Here is a 13,492-nt window from a genome sequence, read left to right as displayed (position 1 = left end):
CCCATATTTCTGCACCTGGTGCAGTCATAAGAAATACCCCCCAACAAGTTTATTTCACTGATACCTAAAGCTTGTAACCTTGAATCAAGAAGTATTTTTATAGATCTCACTTTGAATACCAATCATTCTAGAATCCATTCCTGGCTTCTGTGCCTCAGTTGAAATTGCACTGACTGTAGCTTCGTCTCCTGGATTATTTAAGCTCATGTGCATGAGTCTGTGGATCTGCCCAGAGGCCCAGGGCCCATGGCTGTCCAGGTGGACCTGGAGATGTTCCTCCTCAAATGCGCTGGCCTCCTGGGTTAACTTGTTAATCCTAGTGTGAAGCGTCAGTGCACGTTTAGACCCGAATCTGAAATCGGGAGGTGACTGTCCCTATTGATTACAGGGTGACATGTGACAGCTCACCTGGCCTTTATTCCTGGATCCTCAAAGGTGTTCCCTATTTACCTTTATCTCCCAAATATATCGCAGGTAGTCAGAATCCACAGAAATATGGCCAGTGGATTGGAAAAATGCCATATTTGAGAATTCGTGGGAATTGATCATTGTTTGCATACATACAACATTTTATATACATAAAACATAATTTTCTGTCTAGAAATTATATATATATGCCTTTTCTATCTATATATAGATACATGTCTAGATATAGATGTATAGTTACATATACATATATATGCAGGTATCTATACATATATACTACATGCATATACATATGTAATTCAGGTTATTATTTTTTTAATCTTAAAAGTCTTTATTTTTAAAACATCAGAAAGTAGAAATAAAAATTCCTCAGTGTAATGACTTAACCCAGTTGGTTATTTATTTCGTCAACATTTATTTGCAGATACTTTTCTTGGTGCACAGATTACAGTTTTTTCTTACATTTCTGTACTCATGATTACGAGAATGTGTATCTGTCTGTCTCACTAAGCTTTATTCCATAAAATGCTGTGTTTATTTTATTGCAAAATGTGCGACTGTGTCAGCCACTGCGAGCCCAGCTGGCACGATTACACGCCCGGTGTGGCTGTTTAACTTGTGAGTGTGCGCAACGTTCTAGTGAAGGGTTTCGTCTCCAAGGTCTTTCTCTAGCTCAGCTGCTTTCTTGAAATAGATTTCTGAAAGTCAGTCAACGTGTAAGAATGCTTACTTTCATATAATTTTTATTTTTCAACATCTGAGGGGGATACATGTGTTTGTGTGCCTGCAGCAACGTACTATGTTAGTGGTCTGAACTGATTGCTTCTCATGTTAGAATTTTTACCCAGTTTTTGAAAACGATTCAAGTATAGTTTTTTTTTTACTTTATAGAAATGAAAACCATGACAATGAAAGTACCTTTAGTAAGTGTGAAAGGAGTAAAATCTTCCTGCCTAGAGCATGAAGCCACCCTGAATGTTTTTGATGCTCTGGGGTGTGTTGCTCACCGTAAGCTAAGAAACATACTGCTTCTCTGTGAACCAAATCCTTTAGGGGATGAAACTGCCGTGTGGTTTCAGTAAAACATCTGGGAGTAAATTTATTGACACAGTTGAGTCCTTTTGGTGACTTATCTCCCTAATTATTCAAGTTGGATAACTTGAGTTTCATTTGGGTATGACAGTTGATTTGTCATATAGAATTTTCAAAGGAGGACAAGGCAGTGTCTGAATAAGAAAAATGTCTTTGCAGATCCTGTTAACAAACCTGGATTCCATATCCAGTTATTTGGCATTATGAAGAAAGAAGAATGCAAGTCATTTTTAAAAAATAGTTTCAGATGTTTGGTTAGAGCTTTGGTTTTATGATGTGTCTGTCCTTTTTTGTTTCCAGGCAATGGCTCAAGTCCGAAGACATTCAGAGAATCTCGTTACTTTTCTACAATAAAATACTAGAGAAAGAAGTAAGCTATTTTCCTTCAAAATCAATCATTTTGCCAAAATATTACTTTTTAAAAATTCCACCATGAAATTGTAGTCATGTTTTTTTCACTCATGACATTTAAACTGCTTCTAACCGCTTCCGGTTTCTTCCCAGCTTTTCCTGTGGTTCTTTATGCAGATGTTTTCCCACATTCCTTGTTGCTACAGGTCTGTCTTTGTCTTGTCACCACTCTCAACACCCCTGGTGGTAAATGCTGTCTGTGATACATGGGGCAAAAGAGGTAACAAAGGGAAGGAGTTAGTACTTTTCTTTCTCAGTGGGAAGTTTTCTTAGAAAAGGTTTTAAAAGGAAGATAGACGATCGATTTCTTGAACATGTGTAGTAAGCACATTTGTCTGTCCTTTATGACTGGATCACCGCATTCTGTTGATTCTTATTTTGTGGTTGGCTTTATTCCTTTGATAGCTATGTAAGTTTAAAAAGCTGAAACTCTAAATTGTTCTTAGAAGCAATGATCAGTACATATATGTAAACTAAAAAATATGTGCAGTATATTGCATATACGTATTTACATGCAATATAATGTGTATGTGCAGTCAAACTGTAATAATTCTACCTAATAAGCTGAAAAATGGAAAAAAAAGGAAAAGGTTTTAAAGGGAGGCAAAATCCTTTCTGAGAAGTTTATAATGTCTTTATACAAATTACTTTAAATTTTTGAAAAAAGCATGAGATTTACATTCACCCCCTGTTGGGGAGAATTAGAAACCCTAAACTTTTAAGTTTTGTTGCATCTAGTTTCACATTCTGACTTCCAAAGTGAGAGCTATTTCAGGCACATATAAATAGGTGGACATTTACTTTGTTCATGTCAAGCTTAACATGGATTTGCTAAAATAAATTAAGTAATTATAGCAGAAAGGACAATTGTTCCAGGTCGGCCTTTTGTTTTGTGTCGATCTAGAAAAGAAACAGGTTAGAGGTAAGATTTCCATCATCCAACCATATAATTACAGTCTTAATTTGAACAAAAGCTACCATATTAGTGACAGCAGTCACTGCAATGATATTAAAACTCTGTTGAGAAAATTTAGTTCATTGTTTTATGGATATTGAAATGGACATATCAAATATCAGAAATCCTTCCAAAATTCATTAAGGTTGGATTTTACAGTTACACCAGAACTGTCTTTTATATTAGTTAGTGGCCAAGAAGGTCGGTTGTGTGCTTCTAAGTCAGAGCCTTGACTGCAGTAAGTTTACCAAATTGCTGTTTTATATAATTTATTATTATTATTATTATCATTATTATTATTATTATTATTAATGGCTATTTTATCTTTGAACAACTTACACATTAATGACTACTTATTGTTTAAATGTTAAATTATTTCCTTCCTGATAAAAATCTTTTTCTTTTATTAATACCACTCCTTTTCCTTTATTAATACCACGGAGAGATTCCAGTTCATGTCTCTATACACAGTGCAGAAGACAAGGGCATAATTGAATGCATAAAACATGATCACATTTTAGTAATTATGCTAATATAGCTCCTTCATCAGGATGTAAATTATCCTGGCTATTAAGTCACAAAATTCACCCAAAAATATTCTAGTAAACAGAAAGTGATCATCATTCAAACAGGAAGCTTTTGCTGACGTTCCCCATGTGAGCATTTGCAGAGGCCGGCTCTGAGGCAGACATTAGACAGCACTGAGACTCAAGCTCACTTTCTGTCCTCCTATTCCCAGCCTGCTCTTCAGGCTGGCAGGAGGGGTAAAAGACAGCAAGACAGAGGGGAGGAGCCAGACCACCAGAGATCCGCCATCCACACCAAAACCCCGGAGGCTAAACCCGAGAAATACACATCTAACTTCCCAGCACTTGGGAAACTGCAGATGTAGCTAATGCAACCTGTCAGCGTTGTCAGGAGGTTTCTATAGCATTGCCACAAACACTTTATTTCCATTCATTTTTTTAGAGAACCCTCTTTTGAGAGGCAGTAGAGACTCATAGTTGGAAGCCTGGGTTTGGAGCCAGTCTACCTGGGTGAAGACCCTGGTTTTGCCATGTGCTGTGTGTTTCTGAATGTTAATCAGTCATTCTGGTCCAAAGTTCCTTTATCCAAAACTTGGGACAACAATAGTTCCTGTCTTGGGCAGTTGTTATGAGGATTGAGTGAGTTAGACCATGGGAAGCATGGAGAGTACCCAGCACACCATCATCACCATCATCACCATCATAAAGGTGATATGTGACAGACCACTATCACCATCATGATTGCAGCACTGGCCAGCTTGTCCTGCTAACTCAAGCAGGGACAGTCCCAACCAGGCAGCCACATTGATCCATTTATGATCCTCGATGTTATGGAAAGTTGCTTGAACCTGTCAATTACGCTGGACGAGTAGCTAGGGCATCCAACAGCCACCCCCAAACAGGCAAACGGAACGATCGGAGACCTAGAACAGAGCCTGCTGGTCTTCTGTCTTGTAAATTCACTCACTATAATAAAATAAAATACTAAAACGATTAAATCAAATGAGGAAATTGCATTTCCTCAATAGTGTTCAAAAGTAAAATATTATTACGTGAAGTCATTTACTTTCCCCAAGTAATCGGGGACCTCAGACCCACAAGGGAACCAGGACACCTGCAGATGACGTCCCTGCAGTCCCCTCACTCATTTCACCCCTCACCTCAAGGAGAGAGGTGCCCACTCTCCTTTCTAGAGTGATCTGAGTGCCTTTAAATGGGTTTCTGAACAGTTCGACTCATAAAACTCATGGCCGTCAGAGTCCCTCCTTAACCGCTCATTTGGAGGGAGGAAGCTCACACTGCTGGAGATGGGCAGCCCTTGTCCTTAGCTCGTGTTTTGCCACAACCTACAAGTGACGAGTGTGATGCGTGAACTAGATACAGTCAGGCTGCCGGATGATCGTTTCAGCCCTTCTCTTAGAAAGCCCCTCATTCCTGGTTTCTTTCCTCCCGTTAGTACCGAGCCACTGCACTGCCAGCGTTTAAGTATTACGTGACCTGTGCCTGCCTCATCTTCTTCTGCATCTTCATCGTGCAGATCCTGGTGTTACCCAAGTAAGTGCGCATGGCTCTCCTCTGCGGTTCTCACTGGGGGTGCCTCTCTGCTGGGGCCCGGGCGTACTGAAGGGTATGAGAGGATGGATAGTTTCCATCAGAGCGCTTATGTAACATGGCGGAGGGGGGAGCAGGGAGGGGGCACAGGGCGGGGCAGGTTAATTCAGGATCCACAAAGCTGAGTGCCCCCCCACCCGCGTGTCACACTTAGCTACAGTAATTCTGGATTTTCAAGGTGGACATGTTGATTCACCTTATAGGGATGTTTTTAAATAAGTTTAGCCATTTTACTTTGATTTCCATACTATGCTGATACTTATGTGTAAGAAACATAATCCAATCAACTTTACCCAGAAAGGGGAACATCACCAGATGTTGTTTCTAGTAAACAGCGTTGTATATTGAAAGGACAAAGCCTACAGTGGGCTCACTTGCCCAACCATCCGTCCTGACCTCACGTTCCCCTCCCTCACGTCCACCCTCTCCGCCGTCTCTGATGGTTGTGAGTCCCTGTCCAGCTCGCCCCTCCCCGGAGAGACCTGGAACAGACAGGAGAACTGAGTAACCAGATTGCACATCTTCACACTTGTCCACCTACTGGGAAAATCCAGGAATCACTCTGATTCCTGTGTCGTCTTCCCCTCGTACCTTCTGAGTGAGTGCGATTTAAGTCCGCTGACTTCCTTTAGAGAAACGGATTCTTTCTCATTGTACAGTCTAAAAGAAGAGAAAACTCTTGTCCCTCTTCCAACAGGTGGGGATCAGAAGGAACTTTTAAGACACGTTTCCTTTCCCCTGATCATTGCGTTTTTTGCAAAGGCCGCAGTGACCGTCTCCAGTCTAGCTGGCGTTCCTTGTGTGGTTGCGTTTAACTTCAGCGGGACCGCCTGCATTCATGGGCAACTTGAGTTGCTGAGGCTGGGTTACAGCTGGTCTTATGAAGATGTGAGCAAACTAGAAGGAAATGGTCTGCCTTCCCCTCTGTACTGCAAACAACACCAAACAGTGTTCTGGGCAATGAGCCAATACCAGGTATTTGTAGATTAATGACAGATCAAAATGTTCCTCATACATGTACAGTCCCAAAGCTCTCCACCCACTTTTAGAAGAAGTTCCACTGGGCGTCCCCTCCCTCCCCCATAAATTAGCATTGAAATACATTCGCCAGACGAGTTCTTCCTGTCGACCTACACAGCCTTGACTGAAATCTGTCAGCCATCAGTGTTCCATCGGCAAAAATGTTAACAAATTGAGCTGCTTTTAAGTTCAGCTGTTGTTGCACAGACAAGGCTCACTGAATAGGAGAGAGGTGTTTAGAAAGTGAGGTAGGTGAAGCAGGTGTCACCCAGGGACGCAGGCCCTTGTTGATACTCTGAAGTAGATAAGTTCTTGCCTTTTTCTACATCTTCCTATTGGAGGAGTATTTCTATATTTTCTATGTCACAGTGAAGACAGGGTTTCTCTCCTGCTGTTGGGAGGGGAGACCGTGACTAGGGCGTTATAAACGAAAGACCAAAGAAGACAGAAGGACTTCTGGGGACTAGGAGAAACCTTTCATGAAATGACAGTGTTTAAAAAAAAAAAAATCAAGTTGACATCATCTCTGTCTTTGCTTTTATTTTCTTGTCTCTTTTCTGTTGCATTGCTTACGGGAACCCGTGGAAGTTCATTTGCTCGGGCCTCAATACCGATCATTGTGTTTCTCTTGAACGACAAGTTGGACTTTGAGCATGAGCACTGTGAAATAGGCGCTGGGTAGTTCTTCCTCTTTGTGTTGGCAGTTAGAAAGCTCGGAGTAAGGTCTGTGGACGCCTCCAACAGTGCTAAGACCTGCACTTCTGTACCAGCCTCGTAGTACGGTATATCATATTATATTAGTCTTTTTCCTTCACTCTTCTTTTATCCTAATGTCCTAATTTTTCTTTTTTTCCATTTAAACATTCTTGCTGTGCAATATTTCAAAGACACAGAAAAAGTACAGCGCTTAATGTAATACATGTGCATTTGCACACAGTCCAGGCTTCACAAACGATAATCCTGTCGTATTTACTGTATGTGCATTTCCATGCTCTTGGGGCCGTTATTGGTTGAGTATATTTCCTGTAAACAATATCCGTTTTTATTTTTCATTTATTCAAAAAGATCTCATATCTTTTTGTATATTAATATGACTTTATTCCATTTGTGTCTTAATTCGTTTATTTCTGTGTGTGGACCTACTTCTGCTCTCTTATTTCATGTTTCATTTACTTTGCTTTTCTTTGGTTTTCCCCACACCCGCATCCCCCATGCACCTAACCTCCAAAAGACGGATCCAGTTTTCTCTATTCTTAATTTTCCTTTACTGGTTAGGAAATACATACAGATATATATAATGGGGAATATTTTATATACGGCGGATAGGAGCGGGGGGCTCCTATATATTTTTCTTCCAATGATTGGCATTGAAATCTTAACATATATTTTTAACTTAATAAAGTCTAAAGTTAATCATTACGTCTCTTCTGTGTAACTGTTTTTTAGGATTTTAATTCCAGATGGTAATTACAGTCGGTACTTATTTAGAGTTACCCACATTCTTTACCATTTTATTGGCTCATCGGTGCTTTTTAAAAGTTATTTCATCACGTTTGTTCTTGCTGACGTCTGTCATTTATTAGTTCTCTTCTTCATGATCTGTGAGTAGTAACAGCTCCTATTTTTTGTTTGTATTGAAATATCTGTATCTGCTTTACGTCGCATTGGCGCTTGAATAATAGTTTGGGTATAAAATTCTAGATTAACTCTTATTTCCCCTTAGTATTGCACTGAATCTCAGCTTCTGTTGTTGCTAAGGAAATGTCTTCTGTCAGCCCCATTACATGCCTTTTCAGGCAACCTTTCTCTATGTGTGCTTTTGGGGGGGGTTGGGGGGTGTGGCTGGATTTTTTAGTACATGGCTTCTAGATACGTATTTGTCCTTATTTCCCTAAGTGACAAGGTGTGATTTTTTTTCAATCTGAGGATTCATATCCTTGCTTAGTTCTTAGTGATTCTCTGCCTGTATCACCTTATGTATTGCTTGTCCTCTCTTTTCTGTGTTCTTTCCTCCTGAAACTCTTAATCGTATATTGTGCTGTTCATTCTGTGCTCCAGGTCCTGTCATTTTTCCTCAAAGTTCCCACCTCTTTACTTCTTTGTGTTGCCTTCTGGTGGCTTCCTCGCCCACTTTTTCATATCTAAGAAGTCTTTTATCTGAATTTTTCCTGTAATTCTATATTGTACCTATGAATTTATTTTTTCCATTTTATTTTCAGATTTGAAACATATTATATGAAGGTGTGACCTGTTTTATTATGTTATTTATGTTCATAAATGTGTGAATCCTGTTATTTAGTCTGCCTGTTGTCTCTTTCATGGGCATGTGTGTCTTTGGTGTCATCTGTCACTTCTACTGTGAGTTCATCAAAGCAAGGGTTTTGGTCCATGGTAACCTCCGATGTTCTGAGTCGTTAAGGCATCACTGTGATGTGGTTTTCACTATGTCTCTGCCAGGTACCTCTAGGGTTCACCAGTGCAACTCACAATATATTTTTAAAATCCTTAGGTCAAGATTCCTTTACTAAACAGGTCACGTGAATTTCATTAGCCCCATAATATGGATCAGGATTGGGGGTCTTAGTTTTCCAAGGTTACTCTTTTTCCACTTATGGCCCTACACGTACAGTTGACTTCCCTGAAAATCACTCGACTGTTGGGCGTAGTTTTTATGTTTCCTGTTTCCTGGCTGGACAGCACTTAATGGCTTCTGACTGTATTCAAGAGCTCAGTTCTAATTTTCGATTAAAATATCTGTGACCATCGCCTACCTTGTAGACATTACATCTAACACCCTAAGGCCTGTATCAGCCCCTGGTCCCCCGGGCCATTTAGCATCAACGCCTCGCAGCTTCCTGCTCTGAATACCCTCTGTATGTCTGATGTGTGCTCTTCCTTGCTATGAGTGCGTCTGTTTAAAAATAATAATTTTGTTGTATTCTATGAAGCATTTTCATTGAGATAATGGTGCTTGCCACTTTTTCTGATACACCCTCACTTGTTTTCAAATATACTGAATTATGGTTTGGTTTGATTTGGTCTCCTTTTGGTAAACTGCCTTGTGTTTTAGGGGGGAGAAAGGAGAGGAATGATTAAATGAGTGAGGAAGTGAATAATAAAGGAACAAGTGAATGAATAACTAGTAATAGAGGAATTTGTGACCTTGAAAAGACCAGTAAGAGGAAGTATCTCCCAGAAAGAGGGCCTTACATCATCCCTTTTTGGCCCATAATTTTTGAATCTGGTCTCAGATTTTGAACAGATGTAATTAAATTATTAGTTGGCTTCTTTTTTTGGAATTGTTTTTTTCACTTCTGTCTGCTTTGTACTATAAATTTATCAGAAATGTAAGCAACCTTCAAAGGCCAGAAATGATCAAGCATGAATTTTTGCATTTTATTAGTAGTTTCCCTCATACTGTCTGCCAAACTAAGTAGATTATGTTAAATCAGGCATGACAATTACTAAAATTAAGATGACTTTTTTCCAATAAAGTTCAGTTACATATCATGTGTTTCATTAGCCCAAGTAAAATTAAGAATAATTATTCCTTAAGGAAAATTACTAGCAAATTACAGTCTTAAATATCTTAGAACTACTTCGTCTGCTTAGATTCTTTAATATTCATTCAATTACTCATGTCAATAATCAATGCTTAATTCTTTAATACTCATTTCAAAAGAGTCACTCAATTTGTTTTCATCTTCAGAAAGGAAAAAAAATGGGAGAAAGTTTAATGGTAAAATTGCTCGTGTCCATTGAAAGACTTGGATTTCTATACACAAATGATAGTGAATAATTATCGTGAAGGCAGTTTGCTTTGGTGGGCAGCCATATTGGTGGGGCCAAAGTTTGGGTACCATGAGAGTAATGACTCCCTGCATGCTTTGATGCAGTGAGTGTGAATCTTAGAGCAAAGCAAAAAGAAAGGAAGGAAGGAAGGAAGGAAAGAAGGAAGGAAGGAAGGAAGGAAGGAAGGAAGGAAGGAAGGAAGAAGGAAGAAAAGAAAAGCAAGTGAAAAGAAGATAATTTTCACTGTCTGAGATAAATGAACCATGTAGCTTTTACTGAGATGAACAATATTCAACTTTGGATTCAGATCATCTGAAAGTAAGGAAAAGCCTCAAAATTAGTAGCCTGATCATGAGCAGTTTAGTGCTTTCCCCATAATCAAAGACCAGAGGTAGGGTGATTCTCTGTCCTTTAGATTCCTTGGGCTCCTCAGTCCCTCCAGCACACAGCTCTACTTTCTGTAGACTTTTGTCCTCACCCTCATTCTCAAAATGATAGCATCCACATTCTGAGCAACAGGATAGATGAACAGACCCAGAAGCAGAGGTTCAAAAACCATTTATACCTGCCATCTCTGAGGATGCCTTCCAGAAACTGCCTCATGACACTTTGGTTTATAACTCAAGACTGAGATCTTAGTCACATGCACAAACCTAGCTGCAAGGGAGGCTGGAATATGTAGCCTTTAGTCTGTGTGACAGGGTGCCTCTCTGAAAATTCTAATATCAGGAAAAAATGGAATTCATGAAAACCAGTACTGTCTCCAGGCATAAAAAGTGATTTTTGTTGTAGTTTCCTGTCACAGTGGTCTTGTCACTGGTGTAGTAAGATTTGAGAAACAACAGCAATCAAAAGGGAGCTGAACATTTTTACTCAATGAAGCAGGACAATATACTTTTATGTTGCATCTAGAGGTATATTCTGAGAATTTGCAATACAAGTAAAAATAAATAAGAGAAATTTATACATGCATTCAGCCAATCATTTGTGGAATCACTCAACATCTATTTATTGAGTAGATAAATTTATTGAGTAGTAGTATATCTATACCAAGCATAGCTAGAGATGCTGGAATAGCAGCAGTAACCCCCAAAAGTCCTTTCTCTCATTTAACTTACACTCTGTTGGGGGCACAGCAATGATGTAATAAACAAATTCGTATCAGTGATTCAGTGGTGATAAGTTTTGAGAAAAATTAAAACAGTGGGGAACTATGGAGTTGAGGAGAGGTGGTATTTCAGATGAGGGCTGTCGGAGACTCATCACTGACTCGGTGATATTGAAGCAGAAATCTGAGTAAACTGAAATGGGAATGATGTGGCTATCTGGCAGAAGAACATTCCAGATGATGGGAGCCACAGGTGTGCTCAAGGACAAGGAAGGAGTGGTGGTGGGAGCAGAGTGAGTTCAGGGAGGGCAGTGGAGATGGGGGCATAGGAGCCTGCAGGAGGTGGGGCGTGTTGGCCCTCACAGCTACTGGAAGAACTTTGGACTTGATGCTGAGCGTGATGGGGAGCCCTGGCTTACTCCCGGCTGAGGTCATGATCTAGTGGTGCTTCAAAGTATTGCTCTTGCTGCTCCAGAAGAGGGTGGGAGGAAATAGGAAGACCTTGTAAGATGATAGTTTGCACTAGAGTGGCAGTGGAGGTGTAAAACGTGGTCAAATTCTGGGATACGTTATTAAGAACTGTAAGAAAAGTCTTGCTACTGGATGGGAAATGAAGAATGAGAAAGAGAAGCTCTGTGGGTTTTTTTTATTAATTTTGGTTTTCGATTTTGGCCTGAGCAACTGGAAAAAATGGGCAGTCATTTACAGAGGGGGAGACTCCTGGGGAAGGAACAGGTTAGGGGGGCCATGAAATGAGGGGCACAGCTCCAGGCATCAGACGTGTGTGTGCGTATTAGACATCCAGGCCATGGGGCTTCACAGAGGCAAGGAGCGCATGTGTGACCCCGTGGTTCATGGGGGAGTGAGGGGTGGGGCCGTAATTCAGAAAAATCAGCACACAGCTAGGATACCTGTGGGAGAGGATGAGCTCACCTAAGGAGTGAGTGTAGAAAGAGAAGACTGTGGACCTCCTGAAAATTCAAGTCTTCAGTCCTTATGCTGCTATGAAATGGAAGCTCTTTGCTCTGCCGGATGGAACCCTCTTTCCCTTTCCTACATCACAGGACCTTCAAGTGGCCAGAACATCACAAAGCTGCTAAGTCTGAGTGTCAGGGAAAGGCTGCTGTAATCTGTCCTGGTGATGGATATTTAAATGCCTTTTCACCTTTTGATTCTTTTTTTCTTTTGCCAAATTCTCCTTCATTTTGAAGTTCTATCACCTGCCACTTAAAAGGGAGGTGGGTGTTATTTCCTGCTGACTATAAGGAGGAGTTTTCATCCCTCAGTTCTCATTGTCCTTGTTAAACACTGTAACAGATGTGAACAGAGCATTGATCTGCATCATTCCTGCGGGAGGAAGCTGAGGATACAGAGGGAGGTGGGGCATGAAAGTCATCACATTAAATAGAACTCCAGAGAAAAACACCATTATTTACCCAGAGAAATGGTTTATAATTAATATAACTTTTAGACTTTTGGAGAGAGGATGCATATCTCTGCTGGATTTTTCTGTCAGCAAATGTGCTCCCTCGTTTCCATTGGGACCACTTGTAAGCAACAAACTGGCTGGAAAAAAAGAGAGGAGAAAGCACCTTGTCTCAAATCAGCCTTTGCCATATAACGTAACAATACACTTGATTAAAGTACCAAAGTCAGAAATTACCACTAAAAAGTGTAATTTTTCTTGCCTCCTGACAAGGGAGAGTCAAGTTTGCTTTTCAGAGAGTATATAAACCAAATTATGCCTGTATGTTAAAAAAAACAGCTTTGCAACCAGAATGTTAATTAAAATTGATTGTATTACACAAACAACTTGGTGTGCTTAATGAGCCTGAACGTGCTTTTGACAGAACAGGAAGGGTAAATGGTTATAACTAAGAGCTTTTGACCAACCATTACTTCGCCTCGTGGTAGTTCTTGCTCCCTGGGGTGAAAGTTACATCCAACAGACATGAGTGTCAATGTGTCATGGACTGGAGCATTGGACAGCCCCTGGTGGCACCCAGCAGGGAAAGTGAGCCACTCTGGGTCTGGATCTCAAGTTATGACATCATATTCTACATATGAGATCATACTGTCTACTTGGAGAGACCGATTTACTTCTTCCTGTCTCATTTAATGCCTTTTATTTCATTTTCCCTGGCTGGAACCTGCAGTGTAACATTCAATAGAAGTTGCCACAGCACACGAGTATTCTTGCTCATGCTCTTAGGAGGAAAGCATCCAGTCTGTCATTAAGTATGATGTTACCTGTGGGTTTTTCATAGATGCCCCTTATCAGGATAAAGTAAATCCCTTTTACTCATCTGCTGAAGGTTTTTATAAAGAAAGGGGGTTGGACTTTTTCATACTGAGCTTTTGAGATGACCATGTGTGCTTTTTTCCCCTTATCCTATTAATACATTGTATCACATTAATTGATTTTCAGATGTTAAACCAACCTTGCATTTCTCAGATAAACCCCACTTGGTCATGGTATATGATCCTTTTTATACAGACTAGATTTGGTTTGCTAATATTTTGTTAAGGGTGTTTGTAATCTATATTCAT

At 40.2% G+C, this 13,492-nt stretch overlaps 1 protein-coding gene across 2 annotated transcripts in view; it reads left to right on the top strand.

Annotated features, from left to right (window-relative positions):
* ADCY2 (adenylate cyclase 2) overlaps nucleotides 1–13,492 on the top strand; it is a 378,139-nt gene that overhangs the window by 281,454 nt on the left and 83,193 nt on the right. For both annotated transcript variants that reach the window (XM_072958875.1, XM_072958874.1), the window contains exons 13-14: nucleotides 1,819–1,888; nucleotides 4,868–4,965. In XM_072958875.1, coding sequence (XP_072814976.1) covers nucleotides 1,819–1,888; nucleotides 4,868–4,965 — 168 coding nt within the window. The remainder of the gene's footprint in view (nucleotides 1–1,818; nucleotides 1,889–4,867; nucleotides 4,966–13,492) is intronic.

This window comes from Vicugna pacos, chromosome 3 (assembly GCF_048564905.1).
Source record: "Vicugna pacos chromosome 3, VicPac4, whole genome shotgun sequence".
Classification (NCBI taxonomy): domain Eukaryota; kingdom Metazoa; phylum Chordata; class Mammalia; order Artiodactyla; family Camelidae; genus Vicugna; species Vicugna pacos.
This window is presented reverse-complemented; position numbering and strand designations above follow the sequence as displayed.